General features: G+C 39.0%; 1 protein-coding gene across 10 annotated transcripts in view; it reads right to left on the bottom strand.

The window, feature by feature from the left end:
• JAKMIP1 (janus kinase and microtubule interacting protein 1) overlaps positions 1 to 19,840 on the bottom strand; it is a 244,905-nt gene that overhangs the window by 42,197 nt on the left and 182,868 nt on the right. For 8 of the 10 annotated variants that reach the window (XM_050337657.1, XM_050337655.1, XM_050337653.1 and 5 more), the window contains 3 exons: positions 19,511 to 19,693; positions 10,655 to 10,897; positions 9,146 to 9,556 (listed from right to left, as the gene is read on the bottom strand). In XM_050337657.1, coding sequence (XP_050193614.1) covers positions 9,206 to 9,556; positions 10,655 to 10,897; positions 19,511 to 19,693 — 777 coding nt within the window. In that variant the 3' untranslated portion in view covers positions 9,146 to 9,205. The remainder of the gene's footprint in view (positions 1 to 9,145; positions 9,557 to 10,654; positions 10,898 to 19,510; positions 19,694 to 19,840) is intronic. The other 2 variants (XM_050337658.1, XM_050337660.1) reach the window with 1 other exon arrangement.

Below are 19,840 nucleotides of genomic sequence, written 5' to 3'. Positions count from 1 at the left end.
ATAGTTTATTAAACTGAAAGATGTGTCTCGACAATCACACTATTCTTTCCCCAGCATCCAGTTTGCCAGTGCAAAGAGCAGCACTCAGCAGACATTTCATTTTCTAGAGATTCGGTGTCTGAGCAATTGCTTTTAATTTAGGAGCGGCAGAAACCACTTCCCTCCTTTACACTCTGTAAAGCTCCCAGGGAAGCATACCAACAAGGAATTGTTTTAATATCACCTTACTTAGGACACAGAAATGAAGAAGAAGAACACAAAAGAGGTCAGAAGCCTTCTAAAGGAAACACATGTGCTTAGATGATTTCCCAGGAGAACGGCAGTGCTGCAGCTACCAACCCACTGAAGAGAATTCTCCACAGCTCAGGCTGAATCCATGTGTTCGAACACACTAATTCTAAGCTGTTTTCCTCTCTTCTGCATTGTCCTATTTTTTACATTATTCAAGAGGAAGCATGTACAAGTAAAGAGGAATGCACAGTTCACAAATAAAGAACAGTGAATCTGGCTTATTTTTATGCAAAAGCATAAGAGTATTAGCACTACACCTGGCATATGCTCAGTGCCTCACTCGATGAATGGTGCCTCTGATCTCCTGGGGCCTTGGGAGAACCTGTCAGGTCAGTAAGGCTTTAGATCTACATGCACATTTAATTTCCTGTTTAATATATTTATAAACTGGTACCTAAACATCATACAGGGAATCCAGAGTTTGTGACTATAAATTAAGACAAAACTATATAGTTAATCCAATCTTCAAGTACAAGGGAAAAGTCCTCAGGAAGAAGATTCAAAAAAGAGTTAGAACAACACAAAAGAGAAGTTCCCAAGTGTTAATGTCAAATTTCTCTTTTAGGAAGACTAGACTAGTGTTCAGAGCAGTCACCTAGGACACAGGAGGAAGATTTCAAGTTTTTTCCTGCTAGGCACTACCAGGTCACCACAACCAAGTCCCACACGACCTTAGTCACTTTACTACTAAAGCTCCTTGGGTGGGAATCATCTGCCCTGTTTCCTGCAGTGTAGACTTGACATCTGAGGTAGTTTCACTCCACTCATCCTTATAGTCAGTGAGTTGAAAAGGCACTTTGCCTGTTTTAGACCTACATTATGATGAGGTGAATCCTGTCACGTCATGTCATGTCATGTCACCCTAGAAGAACCAGGAAATGTTGAATCAGTTTTATGTCCACATGAAAAAGTCAGTGCAAATCACAGTCTCACAGAGTCATCTACAAGGGGGACAACAGGAATATGCTGTTCTGGGAAAGATGCAGATGTCAGATATAACAGAATCAAAGAATATTCTGAGTCGGAAAGGACCCACTAGCATTATAAAAGTCCAACTCCTGGCCCTGCACAGGACAGCTCCAAGAATCATATCATGTACCTTAGAGCATTGTCCAAATGCTTCTTGAACTCTGTCAGGCTTGGTGTTGTGACCACTTCCCTGGGGATCCTGTTCCAGTGCCCAACCACCCTCTGGGTGAAGAACCTCTTTCTAATATCCAACCTAAACCTTCCCTGACACAACTTCAGGCCATTCCCCTGCATCCTTTCATTGATCATCAAGAGATCTTTAAGAGATCAGTGCCTGCCCCTCCTCTTCCCCTCATGGGGAAGCTGTAACTGCAACAAGGTGTCCCCTCCATCTTCTCTTCTCCCGGCTAAACAGACCCAGTGACCTCAACCACTCCTCATATGGCTTCCCTTCAAGGCCCTTCACCATCTTTGTACCCCTCCTTTCAATGCTAACAGCTTGATATCTTATGCTGTTGTGCCCAAAACTGCACACAGGATATCACCTGATCTTGCTTTCACTGGTCATACACCTTCCTTTTTTGCCATATCCCTCTTCAGCCAAGCTGGCCTTCTTCCTCATTGGCTTAACTTCCAACATTTTGGAATTGCCTGCCCCTCTGCCCTTAGGAGGTGGTGCTTAAAAGGTGACCAGAACTGATGGACCCAAGCACCTTCAAAAACATTTTCCCAGGGGACCTTACTCACTAGAGCCCTGAGCAGCCCAGAGTCTGGTCTCCTCATGTCCAGGGTTGAAGTTTTACTGGCCCTTTTCCTTCTGTCAACAGAGATTTTAAACTCTATTTTAAACAACCATGGTTGCTGTGGGCAAGACAGCCACCAACCTCTACTTCATTCATGAGACCCTGTTTGTTAACAAGAGAGAAATCAAGGAGGGCATCTTTCCTAGTTGTCTTTCTTAGTATCTGTACCATGAAGTAGTCATCCAGATGTTTCAGGACCTGTAAGTGCCAGCTGTGTGATGCTCCCAGTTAATTTCTGGCAAGTTGACATTCCCCATAAGGACAAGGGCAGTTCATTCAGAGTTTATTCAAAGAATAATTTAATGGCATCATTGTCCTGGCTAGGCAGTCTATAGTAGACTCCCATGATGACATCCACATTATTTGTTAATGAGCAGCGATCTTTTTCTGGCTCTCCTGAGCATCATCACACAAGGTGCTTTCTGTTCTGAACACAATTCAGTCCATGTAACACACCAAGATTGCCCATATCAGTTGCAGCTTCATTTCTTAGGTTTCAAAAGCATGAAGAGGTCATTGCCTCCACACCCTCTCCAACACTCACTCAGGGCCAGCCACCTGCCACCCACCACTAATTCCCCAGAATTAGTGCACAGCTCCTTCCGTGGTCATTTACTCTTTAGTAGGTTCATTTTGACAGAAATGGTTTCTGGAGTGTACCACTTGAGCAGCCACACTGACAGGTTTGAGGAGACAGCAATTTCTGTTCATGGATGGGAGGCAATGGAGGCATATGAGCCATGTGAGGTAAATTAGGGGATGAAAGCCTCTGCATCTATCATAAAAAAATAAATGATCAAGACCTCTACCTTCCATCTCAGATTTAGGAATTGTCCTCCATGAAACCATGGATTAATTTAGCGTTGATAATGCTATGTGCTCTTAATGGAAGCTCTTTAGTTGGACCTAAGCTTCTTTAGATTTATACTCACAAGCTATAAGATATAGACAGTATACCTCTGCCTTGCAAAATGATGTGGTGTCCAGATCATATAGGAAACGTATGAAGTACATTTGTCAGTTCTTTCTGCCAAGCTTATGAGCCTCAGACAGCCTGTCTGCTCATCCACAAACAGCCATGTGCAAAAAGTCCACTACCCACAAAAGGCCTCTAATTAACTGTTAATTCAGAAGCCACCTCATACTGCTGATCATATCCAGCACGGAACAGGCACATAAAATTGTAAGGGTGGCAGGAATGAGCAGAGTCCAGTCCCTCGCTATCAACAGAGAAGCTACATTTTGGAGTGCAGTTTCTCCTACAAATCAGCTCCTTTGAGTGACAAGAACAGCCTTTTGTCTGGAAGCAAAGCTCTCTGTGCAAACAGTGACAAACTCTCAGTACCCTCCAGCTGGGCAGCCTTACCCCCAGATTTTAAAGCCCATTTACCAGAAGGGACTGCCTGCAGCCAGATGGGAATGGAGATGTGGCTGCTGAGAGACAGAGTCCCCAGCCCACAGATGGGAAAGCAGAGAGGCATAACTCAGCAGATGGTGGGGGCAAGGGACAGCTACATCCTCCCTTCTAGCTGCAGCTTTTAGTAAGGGTGACAAAGAATCGCTCATGATTTTCAGCCTCGGAGTTGCGTTACAAAAGTCAGCAATGTGCTCCAGGTGCTTCCCACTCAAAGGAGGCTTTGCCAGCCAGCCATATGCTGAGAAGCCATGGCAATTCAAAGTTTCCAAATTGTCCAAATAATACAAGTTCAACCTCAATGAACTTCCAGGAATCCTTTACTGAAATTCTCCTTTTCTCCGTGTTCTCACACCATAATAAAAAATGCAGCCACTAGGCCGAACAGGTAACATCCTAATTTCCGAGTAATCATTGATTAAATATTCCCAGTAACCCAAAAAGAAACAAAACAAAACATAAACACAAAGAAAAAAACCCCTCTCTCTCCCATGCTTAGATATTTGAGCTGGTTCACTAATGGCTTGAACATAAACACAGTCTCAGTGCCTGGGAAGCCAGGCTCACAGCTGCTCTGGATCACCAGGCTGAAACTGAGCTGCTGTTGCACCCTGCTGAACCTAACCCACCATCTGTAACAGGATCCTCTAGCTCTTTTTTAGCTTTTTTTTCGTTTTTTCTCTCTCCTTTTTAAGAGCTGCTTACTTCACAGTCATAGCTTTTTCTCTCAAGAACTTGCCACACTACATTAAGATTTCCAAGGCAGACAGTTTACATTACATGAAATACGACAGTGGCTACAGTTCATGAGATCTTTAACAAGGGTGCAAGTCAGTCTGGCTTCCACTGTGGGAGCTTGACACTTTCTCTAGTGGTGCCTAACTCCCACCCAGTAAAGGTTCAATGGTTTATGCACATAAAGGCAAGCTGTACTAACAATATTTTATACAACCACTGATCTTTTTTCTTCTCCTCTTTCAGCAGCAGGAAACAACAGGGATTTACACTGCTATAGAGCAAGGATCTCCCAGTGGCCTGGTCTCACTGCCATCTACGCTTAGACTGACAAGTGGGGCATGCAAATACACCAGTGGAATCTAGGGTATTTGGGAAAGGGAAGACAGATTGATACAAACCTGGATTTTAACCTGCAGCGTAGTCAAGGTACGACCACAATTTTCACTGTATAGTCTGAGTTTGCTCTTAATTTGAGGTTTAAATTTAAAAAAATCAGTCTCTTCTCATATTTCTACTTCTATTTGCAAAGCCCAAGAGAGAAAGGAAAAAATAAAGGAAAAAAAGAAAGATCTGCAGAAAATCACTTATCCCTATTTTTTTATACTATATTTATTCATGCCAAACTGCATGCAACTATATATATAGAGTGATTACATATGCACAGAAGTATTTTATACATATTTATATGTAAATGAACATATTATTCTATGGTCCACCATTATTCTGACTGATAGCATCAGAGCCACAGAATGGGGAAAGATTACGTTCCTAGCTAAATGTAATAGGCCAAAGTTTCTGAAATACTCCATTTTCTGTCCTGGCCTTTCTTGTTCTCTTCATTTCCAAGAAAAAGCTACTGTGAGAAGGATGAACCTAAGCCAGTGCTGCAAGGTGCCTGACCTGATGAGAATATAGTTGTGCAAACAGATGTATGAGTTTCTTGGTTTAATCAGGCCTTAAGAGAAAGGCCTGCACTATAGAAATCTTTCATACATTATCAGGTTTTAATTAGGGGCTTTAATATCCATCAGCTTAAGGGCTCAATGAAAAGGCTGTTGCTAAGAAGGTATTAGATAGTACTTTTACAAATCAGAATTACTACTCAAAAAATATAAACAGGGATTATTAGGGACTAGAGAAGATTTAATCATGGGCAACTTGTTTTTGTTCTGACTCGTACAAATACCAGCCCTGAGCATGCAACTGAGTGATCACAGACTGAGCATAAGATCTGACCCCCAAATTTCCTACGTACATAAAAGCTTTTCATAGCAAAAGACAAGCAATAGATAGAGAGTGGAAAGCTTCAGGAGCAACCCTTCTTCACCTTCTGCAAATGTTTAATATCCAGCAGAACCTAGAGTTGACACTGGTATCATTTATTTGAAAGACAGTGAGTTTTGACATCTTTCCAGTGCCTTCCAGGCCTTCTCCAGCAGATCAGTTCTCAAAGAGGGATGCTGATCTTGTTCCTTCCACTGATTCTGATCAAAGCATGTCTGTTCTAGACATTTCTAAAATCTAACTGGCAAGTGACTTCACCTTTCGACCTTGCATAACGAATTCTTTCTAGTTAAGTGAGACTGCATGCACAGGTGAGTGTAGACAAAATACAGGGCAACTAACTATCTTTTAAAATATTATGAATGCTATTTTCCTGAAAAATAAGAGGAGTAGAAGGAGTAGTCTAATACAAGAATTGCATCGACTAAAGATAACTCTTCTAAAATATGCATGATCTGTCACTGTGGCTCTTCTGTTTCTTTGCATATGATCTTAAAAACTGCATTACATTCTCCTACCAATAAAGAGCAAAACAGATAAGGCACAACTGCAGGACAACTATTAGTTTTCTTTGATTACAGAAAACTGCTTATTCAATGTTGGAAGAAAGTGCACTAGGCACCATTTCAGGTTACTGCCTCCATGTAATTCTATGAATATGTTAATAAACACTCATTTGCTGCTAACTACTGATCTTAGAAAATAGTTTTCTGTGCTGTTTCAAACAATTTCTTTGGAAGTGGAAGAGTCTGTCTGAATGAGAAGCACGCTCAGTGAGCATCTGTCAGTAGGAAGCATGCTGTCACCGAGCTTCCTTCCAAGCATCCTCATCATCCAGTCAAGTACAGATAATGCCATTTGACTCGTGCAGGTCCATGGATGACAAACAGCAGATCACAGGTGATTCAAGACCAGTCAACTGTTCAGATGTGCTCGGTAAGCACATTGCTACTGATAACCCTCAATTAAAATAAACACAACAAACCAAAATAAGTAATTTATAGAATAAGGGGCAAAATCAATTTTTCTAATGAGTCACTCAGCAAACTCAGACTCCCAAAGGACCTCAGCCTGACAGGACACTGATATAGAAACCATCTGGTCCCCCACTGTACATTTTGGGTCAAGTTTCTATAAATGACCATGTTTAAATAATTTGAAGATCCTTGCTTGATGGTGCAATGCATCATCTAATCTTCTTGTAGATCAATTAGTGCATAATTATTTGGCATAAGCTGACTATCACTTCCCATTTGCCCATTCAGTAGTGGGAAAAATGGAGTAGGACAGAGGTTCAAAAGAGAAAACCTTTAGCTGGCCCGAATTTTCCAGTGGTGTTGTACGCAGCACTTCAAACTGATTGCTGCTAATTTATTAGCATTCCTCCACTCTAGTGTCTAAACTATCACATTTTTACTTAAGAGAAATGAAGAGCAGCTGAAACAGCTGGCCTAATGATAACTGTGGTATCTGCACATCTTTAAACAATGCTTTGTAGTAGGAAGAAATGAAGTAGGATGTCCTAAAAAATTAAAACCACAAGGGGCTACAGGAAATCTGTGACTTGTGCAGCAGAGCTATGAAGTGCCAGCACAGAATCCATTTGCTGGATGAATTGCCTGAGTCCATTTTGCATTGTAGTGCTTCAGTGCAGGTAATATCCTTGCAAATGTCTGTTCCTCCATCTACACCTCTGTGCGCCTGCAGCCCTTCTTCAGGAAATTATTAATTCCAGCAGGAGGAAGGATGGGGCCAAATAGCCTAATTAGCTTAAAATGAAGCCTTACAATTCAAAATAAATCACACTTATCTTTGATAGAAAGGGACTAGACTGACAAAGACTTAATTTCATGCATAGTTACTATAGTCCCAAACACAAAGTAGATAGCTACACCAGGATAACAAAGGCTTATTATCATATTATCATATTATCATCGGGTATTATTATTAATGTCCTTATTATTAGCACACTTCATGCATTATGACCTCAGACTGAACTACCAGGCCCAGTATTCACTGTCAGCAAGAAAAAGCTCCAAAAAGCTCTCACAAGAGCTAATTCTTGGAGCACCGTTTTAACAACATGAAAGTCACCACATTCAATATTTACAGGTGGTTTTGCACATCAGAATATCTTTACATTTGACAGGGCAGCAGATGGCTTGATAGCAAGTATATCTGTCTTTAGAAGTTCTGGCCTGGCATTAGGAAGAAAAGAAAGATACATGAAAGAAAAAGCCCATTTTTTTGAATATCACTGGTGTCTCCTCTGCTTAGATAGCACTCAAAAATATCGCTTCCAGAGACTATTTCCTTGGTATGCCGTGTGTGTTTCCTAAAGATATGTTGGATGAAGAGCAATTCAGTTAGTGCTGTAAGCAACTGCACCACTACCTAACTGAGCAATTGAAGGCGGGTTTCCACAATAAAGTGTGAGTATTCACATTAATATTTCATCAAAACCAGTCATTTTATTTCTGGCTTCCAAAAAGCAGCATCAAACAAAGTAGAAACATAATGTGAACCAACTGGGGTAATCAATGGATGCAGAGGAAAAGCACAGGAACTGTGCCATATATTACTGTGTGTTAATGCCCTTTTCTAATATAAATGATGAAAAATAAAGAAAACTGGGAGATATGAATAATGGAGGTTTTCCAAAGGAATTAAATCTGGTGGGATCACAATACAAATAAGTATTTTGAGGAATTTACAACCATGCTGTGCTAAACTTCCTGGAGTCAACCAGCATTAGTGCAAACATGTACCTGCACAGACACACTATTCCCTCCTCCTTTCCCTAGCCAGGATCCATCAAAGGTTCATGCACCCCATGTCACAGCTGTTTCTGAGCCAGGCTTCGAGGAAGCACTGTCCTGGATGTGCCAGTGCAGGTGGCCTGGCACCCCATCCACTTCTCCCTGCGGCAGGTGTAGGGGTCTGGCAGCACAGGGTGCAGTCTGAATCATCCATCCCTTGAACTCAGATGTTACTGCACCCATGATGCCCACACAGTCCCCTAAAGAAAGTGGTTGTGGACTTGTCCAATAAAACTACTCAAGTTAAGCTGCAATTTGTTACTTAAAAGTAACAATGTAAGAATACTATTTTACAGATACTACAGTATCTATTACCTGCAGTAATACATTGGGTATCCTGCTGTAGTTCAGTCGACTAAAAAAAGAGGACACAATCTTTAAAAGTATCCCAAGACTGAAGAAACACAGCAAAACGACCCTCCAATTTCTGTAAAATTAGTTTATAGGAAGTCCATGACGCTACATTTCCTGAAGTTCCAGATGAAAGTCACACAAGGTAGATGTTCTTTCAGAACCTGCCACTGCACACTGAAGAAATGGGTCATACATATAAGTAAAAGTGATTTAATAGATTGGTTCACAGTCTCAGTTAAAAGAAAAACAAAAGAAAATGGGGAGGCTGCCCAGCTAATTAAAAATCCATAGTTTTCAATTATCTCAAATGCTCTAAAAAAATCTTGATCATAAAAAGTATTGCAGTTATTTTCCATGTAAATTTTTCAGTCATCTCTAACTAGTTGTTAGGCCATGTTAAGTAGTATCTTTGTTTTAAAAATTATTAGTACTTTTGTAGCAATGGGAAAAATCACATTGCTCAGATGCTTTACCTTGTTTTATTTCTGCAGGTTTTATTCTTTCCCATGCAGCTGATTTCTCCCCACAGGATTTCAACCTTTATTACTTGCTGACAACACGTCTGACAAATAGCTTTTTGCTGTGGTAGCTGAGGTTGGGCCATCTGTTTTTTCTCCAGAGAGCCATGCCTTATTCATAATGGCACTTTTCTGTTTCGTTCCCTGGGGAGTAGCACCTGCATGCTGATTTCCTATTTGACCCCAAAATACATCATCACATTTCGACAACCGATCCCTCCCCTTCGTGGCCGAGAAGACACCACGCTCCAGAGGCACCAGTGCATCCCTCATCCTTGACAGCAGAGGCCAAGGGGCTTCCTTATGGATCATGGGCAAGTTGCGATCAGCCTGTGGATTTGAGTTGGAGGACACAACTGAAGGTATCTGAGGAGGAAAGGAGAGAAACCATAACCTTGGATGTCACAGTGCGTTTCTGTATGTTATGGGGAAACAGGCCACTCCATGCACTGTGGCTGATTTCAGCCATAGCTTCTCATGTAATTCTCTGTGAGGCCCATGTCCTGCTCTCATTGGGATTTAATTACAGCTCATGTGATTTATATAAGAAAACAATCTCTGAGCTCACAAAGGTCAGGTCAATCAAACAGCTACTTGCATTCTGCCCTCCAGAATAGCTGTGTGACCATGAGAGAGAAAAGGAGCAGGAAACTCAATTTGCATTGTTCATGGACTAAGTAACATATTAGCAGAATTCTGAGTCACCATCTCATGGTATAATAAATTTCTTAACTAAAAGGATATTTCAGTATCTTGCATGTTTTTTTCATTAATCCCAAAAGCAGAAACAATGAGTTTGTTTTATTACATTTATTTTCATCCAAGATTATAAATAAAATTCAGTAGAGTAATATTTCTAACTACTCTACCTAACTGGCTCCAGTAATTGCATATTTGGGGTTTTTTTTCCATACAAATATGGAGAGGTTATGTTGTCTCAGAGAGGGTGAAATCTCTTGCTTATTTAGTTTAGCAGCAGACTGTCACAAATGCAATTGCAATTGATCAGCTCTGTTTTTAACAGGATTCCTGCGGTTAATGGAAATTACTATAAAGAGCTTCAGGGCACAGGAATAATTGGATCACTAAAAAAAAAAAAAAAAAAAAAAAAAAAAAACCCAAAAAAACTTTGCATGGAAAAAAGGTAGGACAAGATCAACATAACAACTTTTTTTTTTTTTTCTAAACATCCAACAAAGATTGTTTTACCAGAAAGTATACCACGGCAAAAGCAAAACCTTTTAATTATTTTTACAAGCCTCAAGCCACACCTAAACAATGGGGAAGAAAATATATAACGAAAAACTTCAAACATTTATTATTGTCGGATTGTTTAAACTAACAATCAAATGTGCATGAATGGAAGGAATCATTCATATATCTGTATCTTCTGCCAAGAATAATAGATTTCACTACACTGAAACCAGCAACATTTTTACATTTACAGAGAACATTTGTGCTGACCTGGTAAGTTCTGCAGTGGTTTTGTCTAAGTTCTCGATGCAGGGCTATGATCCTCTCCGGGCTTGTTAATTTGATAGGAGAACCAGCATACACATTTGAAGTGATGTGAGAACTGTGGGTGCTATCTGCCTCTTGCTGAGAGTTTGCAGGTATTGACCCAGTCATCCCATTCACTTTGGTAGGTGTTTCGTGATTCAGTGGCTGTCCATTAGCCTGTGAAATGTCTGTGGAAAAAGGTAGCATCTGCAAGAGAAAATTCAATTTTAAGAAATTCAAGCTAGGTGAAGTTTTTCAGTGCTGTTTACCTTGGATTTAGTGCAAGCCATTTGGATGAATTCATTAAAAGAAATATTCACAGAAATCAGCTGTAAATAAACTATATTTATCAAAATAAGAAAAAAAAAGATAATATGCCAATTAGTTTATATGTGAAGCATTTCTGCACCTGTTTAAAAAAGAATCCTGTACTTGTCAACTCATCCTCAAAAGAAACAAACAAAAAAACTTGAAGTTTTAACTGTAGCCCAAAATTTGTCTTGAGATATTAAAAAAAACCTAGATAAAAAGTAGACAAAAATTACTAATTTTAAAAATTGTCTCATGTTAGGTCTCCTCTTGAAGAATCTCAAAATTTCTAACATGATTCTTTTACACACATATTCTCTCAGTCCACACTACACAACTAATTCAGGTTTGTCTACCTATGAATGCCCAAGAAAGTTAAACTGAATGAACTTCAAAAGTGTGTTAGTTCAACTGCATGAACTCTTATGCAGACCCTGAACTCTTATGCAGACCCTCCTAGTCTGCATCAATGTAGTATTAATGCACTTGATCTTATTTCACCTCCAAATCAACTTTAACACCATAGCAAACTATCCTTTTCAAATATCTTCACTGAGTTGAAGCCAAATTCAGAGGGAAATGGCAGTTTAATTATGCACTTTTTCATGACAGTTGCAAGCAGGAATAGATCTCCCTGAATAGAAATGACTATCACATGGCAGTAACATTTTATCATCAAAATACAAATTTATTATAGCTACAGGATCACTGTTACTGTTTTTTTCTTGCAATTGCACATAAAAACAAATTTAAGATTGCTAACAACAGGTTCAGCCTTTGGGTTTTTGAAGACTTATTTGTTTATTTATTTCTAAAATTAATATACCTGATTATGCATTATCACCTTGTTGTCTCTTGAAAAAGTTCCAGAAATGAAAATACTATAAATATCAAAGGTCAGGAAGATTTACTTAATATAAAATACATTTTACTTAAAATAATATTAGTTTTGCTCTGTGCATCTTTAATGAGCTACAGCTCCATCACTTGTGTCCATTAAAAAAAACATAAATCACTCTGAAATGCCACAGAGGTGTAAGATTGCTCTTAAATGACCCATCAAAGAGATGAGCATTTACTGACAAGCTCCTGCATCTAAATACAGTTGTGTTATGACATGAAGAAGAATGCACACTGTGTAAGCTGTTACCATTTCCCAGAGAATAAGTCTCACTGCCTTTCAGAGTGATCACCGTGGAGCTTCCCCAGGATACACCACATAGGAAAAGGTGAGTGGTAAACAGAAGCAATGAACACTAACACTGCCTTTGATCCCATTTCATCTCCTGTTCTTGGCTTCCCACAATGAGAGGAGGGAACCAATGCTGGTAAATTGTAGTCATTGGTCTCCTTAATGCACCCAGCACAAGCATGTTTGGCCAGCTGAGACACTGCCCAGGAGCGGCTGCCACCTGGATCATTTACTTCAAGCTGAACAACAGGCCACGGAACAAGACAGGGACATACAGGAATTTAAAGATCACTCATATTGACCAACTTTGGGCACACAATTTAGATTGCTGCTCTTCCATAAAAGACTTACTTTTTCTATGCTGATTACAGAGGGAGTCTGTGACACTATACGGATACTGTATTTATTTAGGTAAGGTCGCATGAATACCCAAACATATCCTAGCATCACAGGCATAGATCAGGTGGAAAGTGAAAGCTATACATTTGCAGGTTCCCCTAAAAACACAGAAGCCCAAGGCAGATCCAGGAGTCCTTGGTTTCTAACCAAGGTTACGAGTGCAGTATCTCTCCCCAGCGCTCACAAAAAATGCTGGCTGGCTGAAAGCAATGGAGGGGTCATAAAGGGCAGCCCTGAAATGTTTTGAGGCATGAAGAGATTGGATCTAAAATTATTTGATGAGAATTTCCTCACTACAGGAAGCACAGTTAGAGGCATCCATGGTGATAGATGAGAGCCAGCAGGAGCAGAACAAGTTCTAGCTCAGTGACCCATGCAAAGGCAAATCACTGCCCTCCCCATAGACAGGAGAACTGGTAAAGCTACCAGAAAAAACACAGCACCAAATCAAAGCTGTGACACCGGAACATGTCATTTCTAGAAAAAAAACCTCCTTGCAGGGTCATTCCTTTCCTTCAACTGTTTTACTCACAAACTCTTTTGCCTCTTGGAATTAGCAAATTCTTCAGCAGCTAAAGTAGTGAAACTCAGCAGAAAGGTGGGTTAATGCAAGCCCTGGTGAGTGAAGATGCTACCACGCTGATGAAGCTTTCACAGTATCGTCTGTGCTGTATTTGAAAGTTGGTATGACTCTCTCAAAAAGGCTCATCTTTGGTGTTCCATAAGACCGTGAAATACTAAAGATCATATTTTCTACAGCACTATGAATGCAGCTAAGCAAAAATTCTGCATTCTGCCTCAATGCCTAGACATTAATTTCTGCTTTTTTTAGATTTGCTTTCTTTTGTTATTTTTAATTCTTTTTACAATATTGATTCTGTTTTCCTTTGATGTTTTTTGATTTCCTTTCAATTTTCCACAAATTAGCCCACCCAGAAAAAAATGAAAATATTGTGATATTCCACCAAATTGCAAAGAATTTAAACTTGCATAATGCCAAATTCCAGAAAGCATTGCCATTAAAATCAAAAACCATCACCTTCCCCCAACATTAAAAAAAAAAAAAAAGACAGTGATGTCAGAGATAAAAATAAAATGTTTTAATTCATCTGGATATTTTTCATTTTAAATTTTATCTTAATCTAAATTCTAGCATTTATCAAAAAATAAAGGGAGGTTAGTTTTTTAAAGCTTTTCTTTTTTAATCATGGCTATTACTATTACTGGCATTTACTGTTCTAGATAAATGCATGCTGCTGCCCATGAATTACCATGTAAAAACCACCGCTAAAATATCTGCAGTAAAAAATATCTGCTATATTATGTATGCAGTCAGGAAACAGATCTAAATCTTTGTCAACCAAACCCAATTTTACTTTAAAATGGCAGTAATCTTGAGTATGGACCATCTCCTCAGCCACCACAAATTCTTGAGATGCCCTCTGTACAAGCAGGCATTTACCTGATTATTGAACAGCTTTATCAGTTATTTCAGTGGAAAGCCCAGATTGCCATTAACTGACTTTAATCTGTATTTTATGCCCTTTAGTATTTTTAATAATTTTTCCGAAGATCAAAAAACTTGTCTAAGCAGAGGATTTTACCTTTCTTTAAAAAAATTACTAAATAACACCTGCTCTTTAACCCACTTGGAATTCTAATGATTGAAGTCACATTTTCTGCAATGTCAGAAAAAAAAAAAAAAGCCTCTTGAAAGATTCCTCATTCTTGATCATCATTGTCCCAAAGAGATTGAAAGCCCTAAGTTATATCCTTTGAAGGTGGGACTCACCTGACCAAAGCATAACTCTTTCTTCTCAACCAATGGAGTCCAACATCTACTACTCTTCCCACCTTATTACAGAATCACAATATGGGTGAGGTTGAAATGGACCTCAGTGAGTCATCTGGTCCAACCTCCACAGAACACATAGCACAGGATTGTGTCCTCTCTGGGCAACCTCTTCCAGTGCACGGTCATTCACATTTATTGTAAGCAGGTAGGTAAAATGGCCTGGATACTTCCTTGGCAGTACCTCTTTCTCTGCATTAACTAGAAAATAAATAGGTAAACTGCCACGGATGTGATTGACTAAAGTACAGACATCAAACATGAAATGTATCTCAACCTTAGTACCGGAAAAGCCTCTGACCTCACCAGCCACACACAAACCATTTGAAGGAGAGCATCAGAGAATTTTATGTCTGGCCTGTTTCCTTCAAATACGATTCTCGGGAAAGCAGTAAGTGATTTCTTGGAATGTAATAAGCAGAAATAAAACCAAATAAACAAATAAAAAGCGTTGTGCTACCAAAATGTATCTCAGAAGAAATTCCTTGACAGAAAGAAGAATTAAGCTATGCCGTTCATCACATTTATTCCCTATTCTATAAAACAAATAATTCACTGCACTGGACACATTCTTTGCCTGGAGCTTTCCATCCATAAGGTTTAAGATGACTGTATGGAAAGCATTAAAAAGCACTACCATTTATCCCTATATTCCTTGCACAAATTGCCTCTCAGCCCCGAGAAAGGAGGGCAAAGAGCCACAATGGTTTCAGATCCACTATGGGAAGAATATATAAAATACATCATCAAGTCAAAGCCTTCCAGCACAAGAGAAATTGAAGTGGATGAGTACAGCAGCATTTTCCATTACAGCCATCTGGACAGAGGCTGTTGGATCGATCATTTGAGGGAAAGAATTAAGAATACTCCTATTTCTCCACACATACCCCAAAAGAGAGAAAAAAGGCCCCAAAATACTACAGTGCTCTCTGGACAGTACCCAAGTCCTGGCTGGGTTGTATCCATGTGAAGGGCAAGCCAAGCTCACTTGCTCCACTGTATAGTTCTCTGGTACATCAAATGTAGCATGGACACTGCCTCATGTTCAAGCCAGTCAGACTGGGTTAAAGTCTGCTTCTTAAACTGCAGGTAGACACACCTAAACTCAGGAAGAAATAAAGCCTCCTCTTTTACACTTCCTATGAGTTATCTGGAACATCTTCTCTTGTTTCCTACTGTTACCAGCCCAAGTAGCTGTTGTAAACCAAATCCAAGTCCTTTTTGTTAGACATTCTGTGAACATCAATGTCTAAGACCAGTTGATGAATGAATGCTGTCCTGTGTTCTTTTCACTGGGAAAGGCAGAAAAACAATAACTGTTAATCATGTCCATGAATTAATTCTACAAAAGCAAGAAAAGAAAGATGAGGTCAAGGTCTTTCCAATTAAAAAAAAAAATAAAAAATCAGGATTTAAAAGGAGATGATTGAAATGGGACATGACAAAAGGCCAAAAATGGACACATTCTGTGTCTGACATTGGGTGTGTGAATCCCAGCTATGGCACAGTGCCCAGTTCCACATGCACCCACTGGAGGCAGCCCTTGTCCCGGGAATGTGTCCTCTTCAGCCACATGCTTTCCATTTTCCAAACACAAAGTAAGAGAAGTTTCTAAAGTATTTCTTTTGCCCAAATTTGTTACTGCTGTACTCCAAGGAGCTCTAATGGTTTCTCAGTTTAAATCTTTAAAAGAAAAACACATCACAGAGGCTTAGAAATTAACTTCTCATCCCTCCAGAAATTTCAAGTCCATATTAGACATACATTGTCATTCTTATGACCCCTCAAAAGGCTATTTTTTTCAAAACTGAGAGCCAGCATTTCTTCATCATCATGTGCAGTATTTTTGCTTTCACTACAGTGACATAGCTTTGTCAATGAAAAAGAAGTTAAATAAAGCCCTTTCTGTGCAATCATACATCTTTATTACAATAAAACCACAGTAAAATTAAATTAAATTATACTAAATTGTTCAATTAAACTAAATTACAAATAAAGAGCTTCATGGTGTACAGTTTTATGGTTAGGAAAAGTAATTCAAAACCTAGTCCTCTTTACAGGGACTTGAAAAGAATATTAAGATAAGGAAAACTGTCTTTCACAGTGAAGAGCACACCACTTGAACAAAATCATGAAACACTACATGAATTCAAGCAAATTTTATTTCTCAGTCATATTTGAATGTGACACTGGGCTGTGAAAATAATCAAGAATGACAAACCTCAAAATGCATGATGCTCTGTTAAACTGAACTGATTAGAAGTCTTGATTTAGTCAGCAAAATAAGGGCATTGGGACAACAGGGATTTATCATTTCTGAGGACAGAGCCTTAAACACTCAAAGTGAAGTCTGAAAAGAAGCTCCAAAAATTAACTGTTTTGCATAACAATGTCTTCATGGTTTAGTATTTTAATTGGGAGGAACATTAGGAAGAAAATTCTTCCGGTAAACAGAAGGAAATGATCAACCATCCACTGTGTCCTGAATGAGCAAAGAACTGAAGTTCACTTTTGTCTTTAAGTATGAGTAGCTTGGTGATGCCCATAAGTCCTCCACTGAAGCTGGAGAGTCCTAGCACACAACTAGGAAAGATCTATCCACTCTACAGGTAATACCATGTACAAACAAAAAAGAAAAAAAATAAAGTTTTTAATACAACTTTTAATATATATTTTTTTCTGAGAACAAGACTCAAAGTTTTTTACTGAACTAGAGTACAGGCCAGGCACTGAAGTGCCTTTCCCTTCAAAGGACTCTGGATCAGCCCTTCATGCATCACTGCAAATTTTCAGTTGAAATTCAGTAAACCAAAGCACAGAGGTCTGCTGCCAATGTGTGACAGCCTTCCATTTGCCAGTGGTGTCAGTGGGTCCAGAAATGAGTAAAGCCAATTGCAAATCTTAAATGTAAGGAAAAAAAAAAAAAGGTTTTAGTAGTATTCAAATGTTAGGAATTATGTAGAAGTGAAAAACTGAGGGGAAGGAAGGAAATGAACTTTCAAAGGAATTTTATGTAAGTGGAAGTTAGGCATAGCTCTGGAATCTTAGATGTAAATTCCAGTGAGAATAAGACTTGAAAGCAAGAAATGAAGCCTCAAAGATGAAAAGTCAGTTCATTTTAACATATGACTCCAGAATTCAGTACCGGATTTTTTAAACCAAAGGAATGTATCACATGAATAGAAACAGCCTCTCTTTCTTATTTTTTTTTAATTGTAACCATTATTAAATTAGTAGTGAAACTTGGACATTTTCTCATTGAAGTATTTTCCATTGGAAACCTGATCCATAGAAACATACATTTTTCATGGGAGCATACAGCTCTTCCTTGGCAGGAAAGATTTCCCCTGTTACATGTGGAATTACTTATCATAGACCAGAATGGTCTGAAATTCAGTGTCCAGTAAGAGCCAGTCTGTTCCCTGCCTGATCAAAAACCCAGGCTTGAATCCCTCTGACTGCTACAGTGCTGGATACTATGGGAAGGGGGTTGTGCTCCATTTAGTATGAATAGCTAAATATCTATTGAAGCAGTGAATTTAATGTGGGGCCCTATGTTGCAAATGAGCTCACTGGTTGTCAGAATATAGATTCAATCTAATTTTCTCCTGTTGGACCTGCTAAGTTTTGTGATAATTAGACATTCAGGGAGATAGTATGGGTGTGCACAATATTTTGATATTTACTGTATTGGGTAGCTTTGCTAATGTTCATCTATCACAGCAGTGTCAGTGAGAAAACTGAGAACATTTGAAGGCAGTGGAGTACTGACTCCCTTCTGACAGATGAGTTACTAAGTGCTGTCATGTAAAACACTCCTGTGCAGAGTGAGCTCAGGTGAGACAGTAGTGAACCTAAACCGGAGGTACTCAAAGGAGACACCAAGAGACAGAGTCCTGTCCCGTCTGCAAGCAGGAACCAATCTACCTTTTTCCTTAACATACAGTTATATTACTTCTTGACACAGAAACACATACGACTGAGTGATAGCTTGCAATATTTAATAACACTGTAAGAATAAGCATCGTCAGCAGGATACAGAATACCACTCAGTGTGTAAAAATGTAAAATAATCAGAAAAATAATCCTGTGGATTTACTATAGCATATGCCCATTTTAAGCATCCTTACTTCTGCTGATGAAAAATGTCAGTGTCATTAAGATAAATTATTTTTATCTGCTTATTTTGCAGTGTCCTGTGTTAGATGAAGTACAAAACATAGTATGAACTTGTATTCTGTTCTCTTGTGGTAGGCACCCAATATTATACAAATGTGCAATACAGTATTTCCCCCTCTCTTCCACTTTTAACCAGCAAGACTCTCCTTAAGTATGTTTGACATAAACATTACCAAATACTGTTTGGGTACTATCGCAGGCTTTGTTTAAAATAATAAGAGACAGAAAATCATAAGGAAAAGAAAGAACTTGTTGATGGTTACTGAAATATTGCAAGGGAATTCCTGTTTCTTCAGGTTGCCAGATTCAGATTCCTGTCCTTAAGAATGTCTATAAGTAGGTGCTACTCCAAGATTAGAAAGTATATTCCCAGCATCCAAGCTATTAATGACAATGTTGAACAGAACCAGGTGTGAAACAGGGTGTATTCCACTTTTCTCTTGCCAGTGCAACACAAGTGACTAACTCCCTTTCTAATATAAATGTTCACTGACTTAAACCATAAACGGATTCACTGTAGACCTTTTTTTCCTGATTTCTTCAGAAATATGAAACGATGCATCGTGCAGGAAAAAAGTAAAATTTATATTTTAAGTGAATCTGAATAATATGTGTTGCTTTACCCCACTCAGATACTTTGTCAAAATATCAGGGAAGTGTTTTTTGCAAGGAGCACTGATGCATTTTGCTATAAACTCCTGAAATTTAAACCCTGACCAAAACAACAATAAAGTGTCCAACTCCACTGATTTGCTTGAGGGAATATTTACATTAAGTGATTAAATATATTTTATAACTACACTCTGAATCTCACTAAACACTTTGAGAATCTCTATCTTAATTTAATACTGGAAACATGAGGATCCTACAAGGAAGCACAAGCACTTACCTCTTGATCACACACTGGTGTAAAAGTGACCATGTACTCTGCCAGGGTCACATCATTCACCAAGTTTTTCAGCTCTTCATCAAATGCAGAGTTAATAATTCCATGCCTGTGCAATTCACCATGCATCCTCATAATGAAGCTGTTCCTTTCTTGGCACTTTCGGGTGAGGCAAGCCAGCTTAGCCTGCGTGGCATGAACACATACACACTCTATGATTCTGTGATTTCACTCCCTGTTGAGACTGCAAGATTATATTTTGTGTCTGATCTGTAATTTCATGTTTTGACCAAAAGCTATGTTTCTACTCCATTAGGTGCCTCTGAACCTTGC

The sequence above is a fragment of the Myiozetetes cayanensis genome, unplaced genomic scaffold, assembly GCF_022539395.1.
Source record: "Myiozetetes cayanensis isolate MyiCay16 unplaced genomic scaffold, myiCay2020 scf7, whole genome shotgun sequence".
In the NCBI taxonomy this organism is placed as follows: domain Eukaryota; kingdom Metazoa; phylum Chordata; class Aves; order Passeriformes; family Tyrannidae; genus Myiozetetes; species Myiozetetes cayanensis.
Note: the sequence above shows the minus strand (reverse complement) of the source record. Positions and strands in the feature narration are given on the sequence as shown.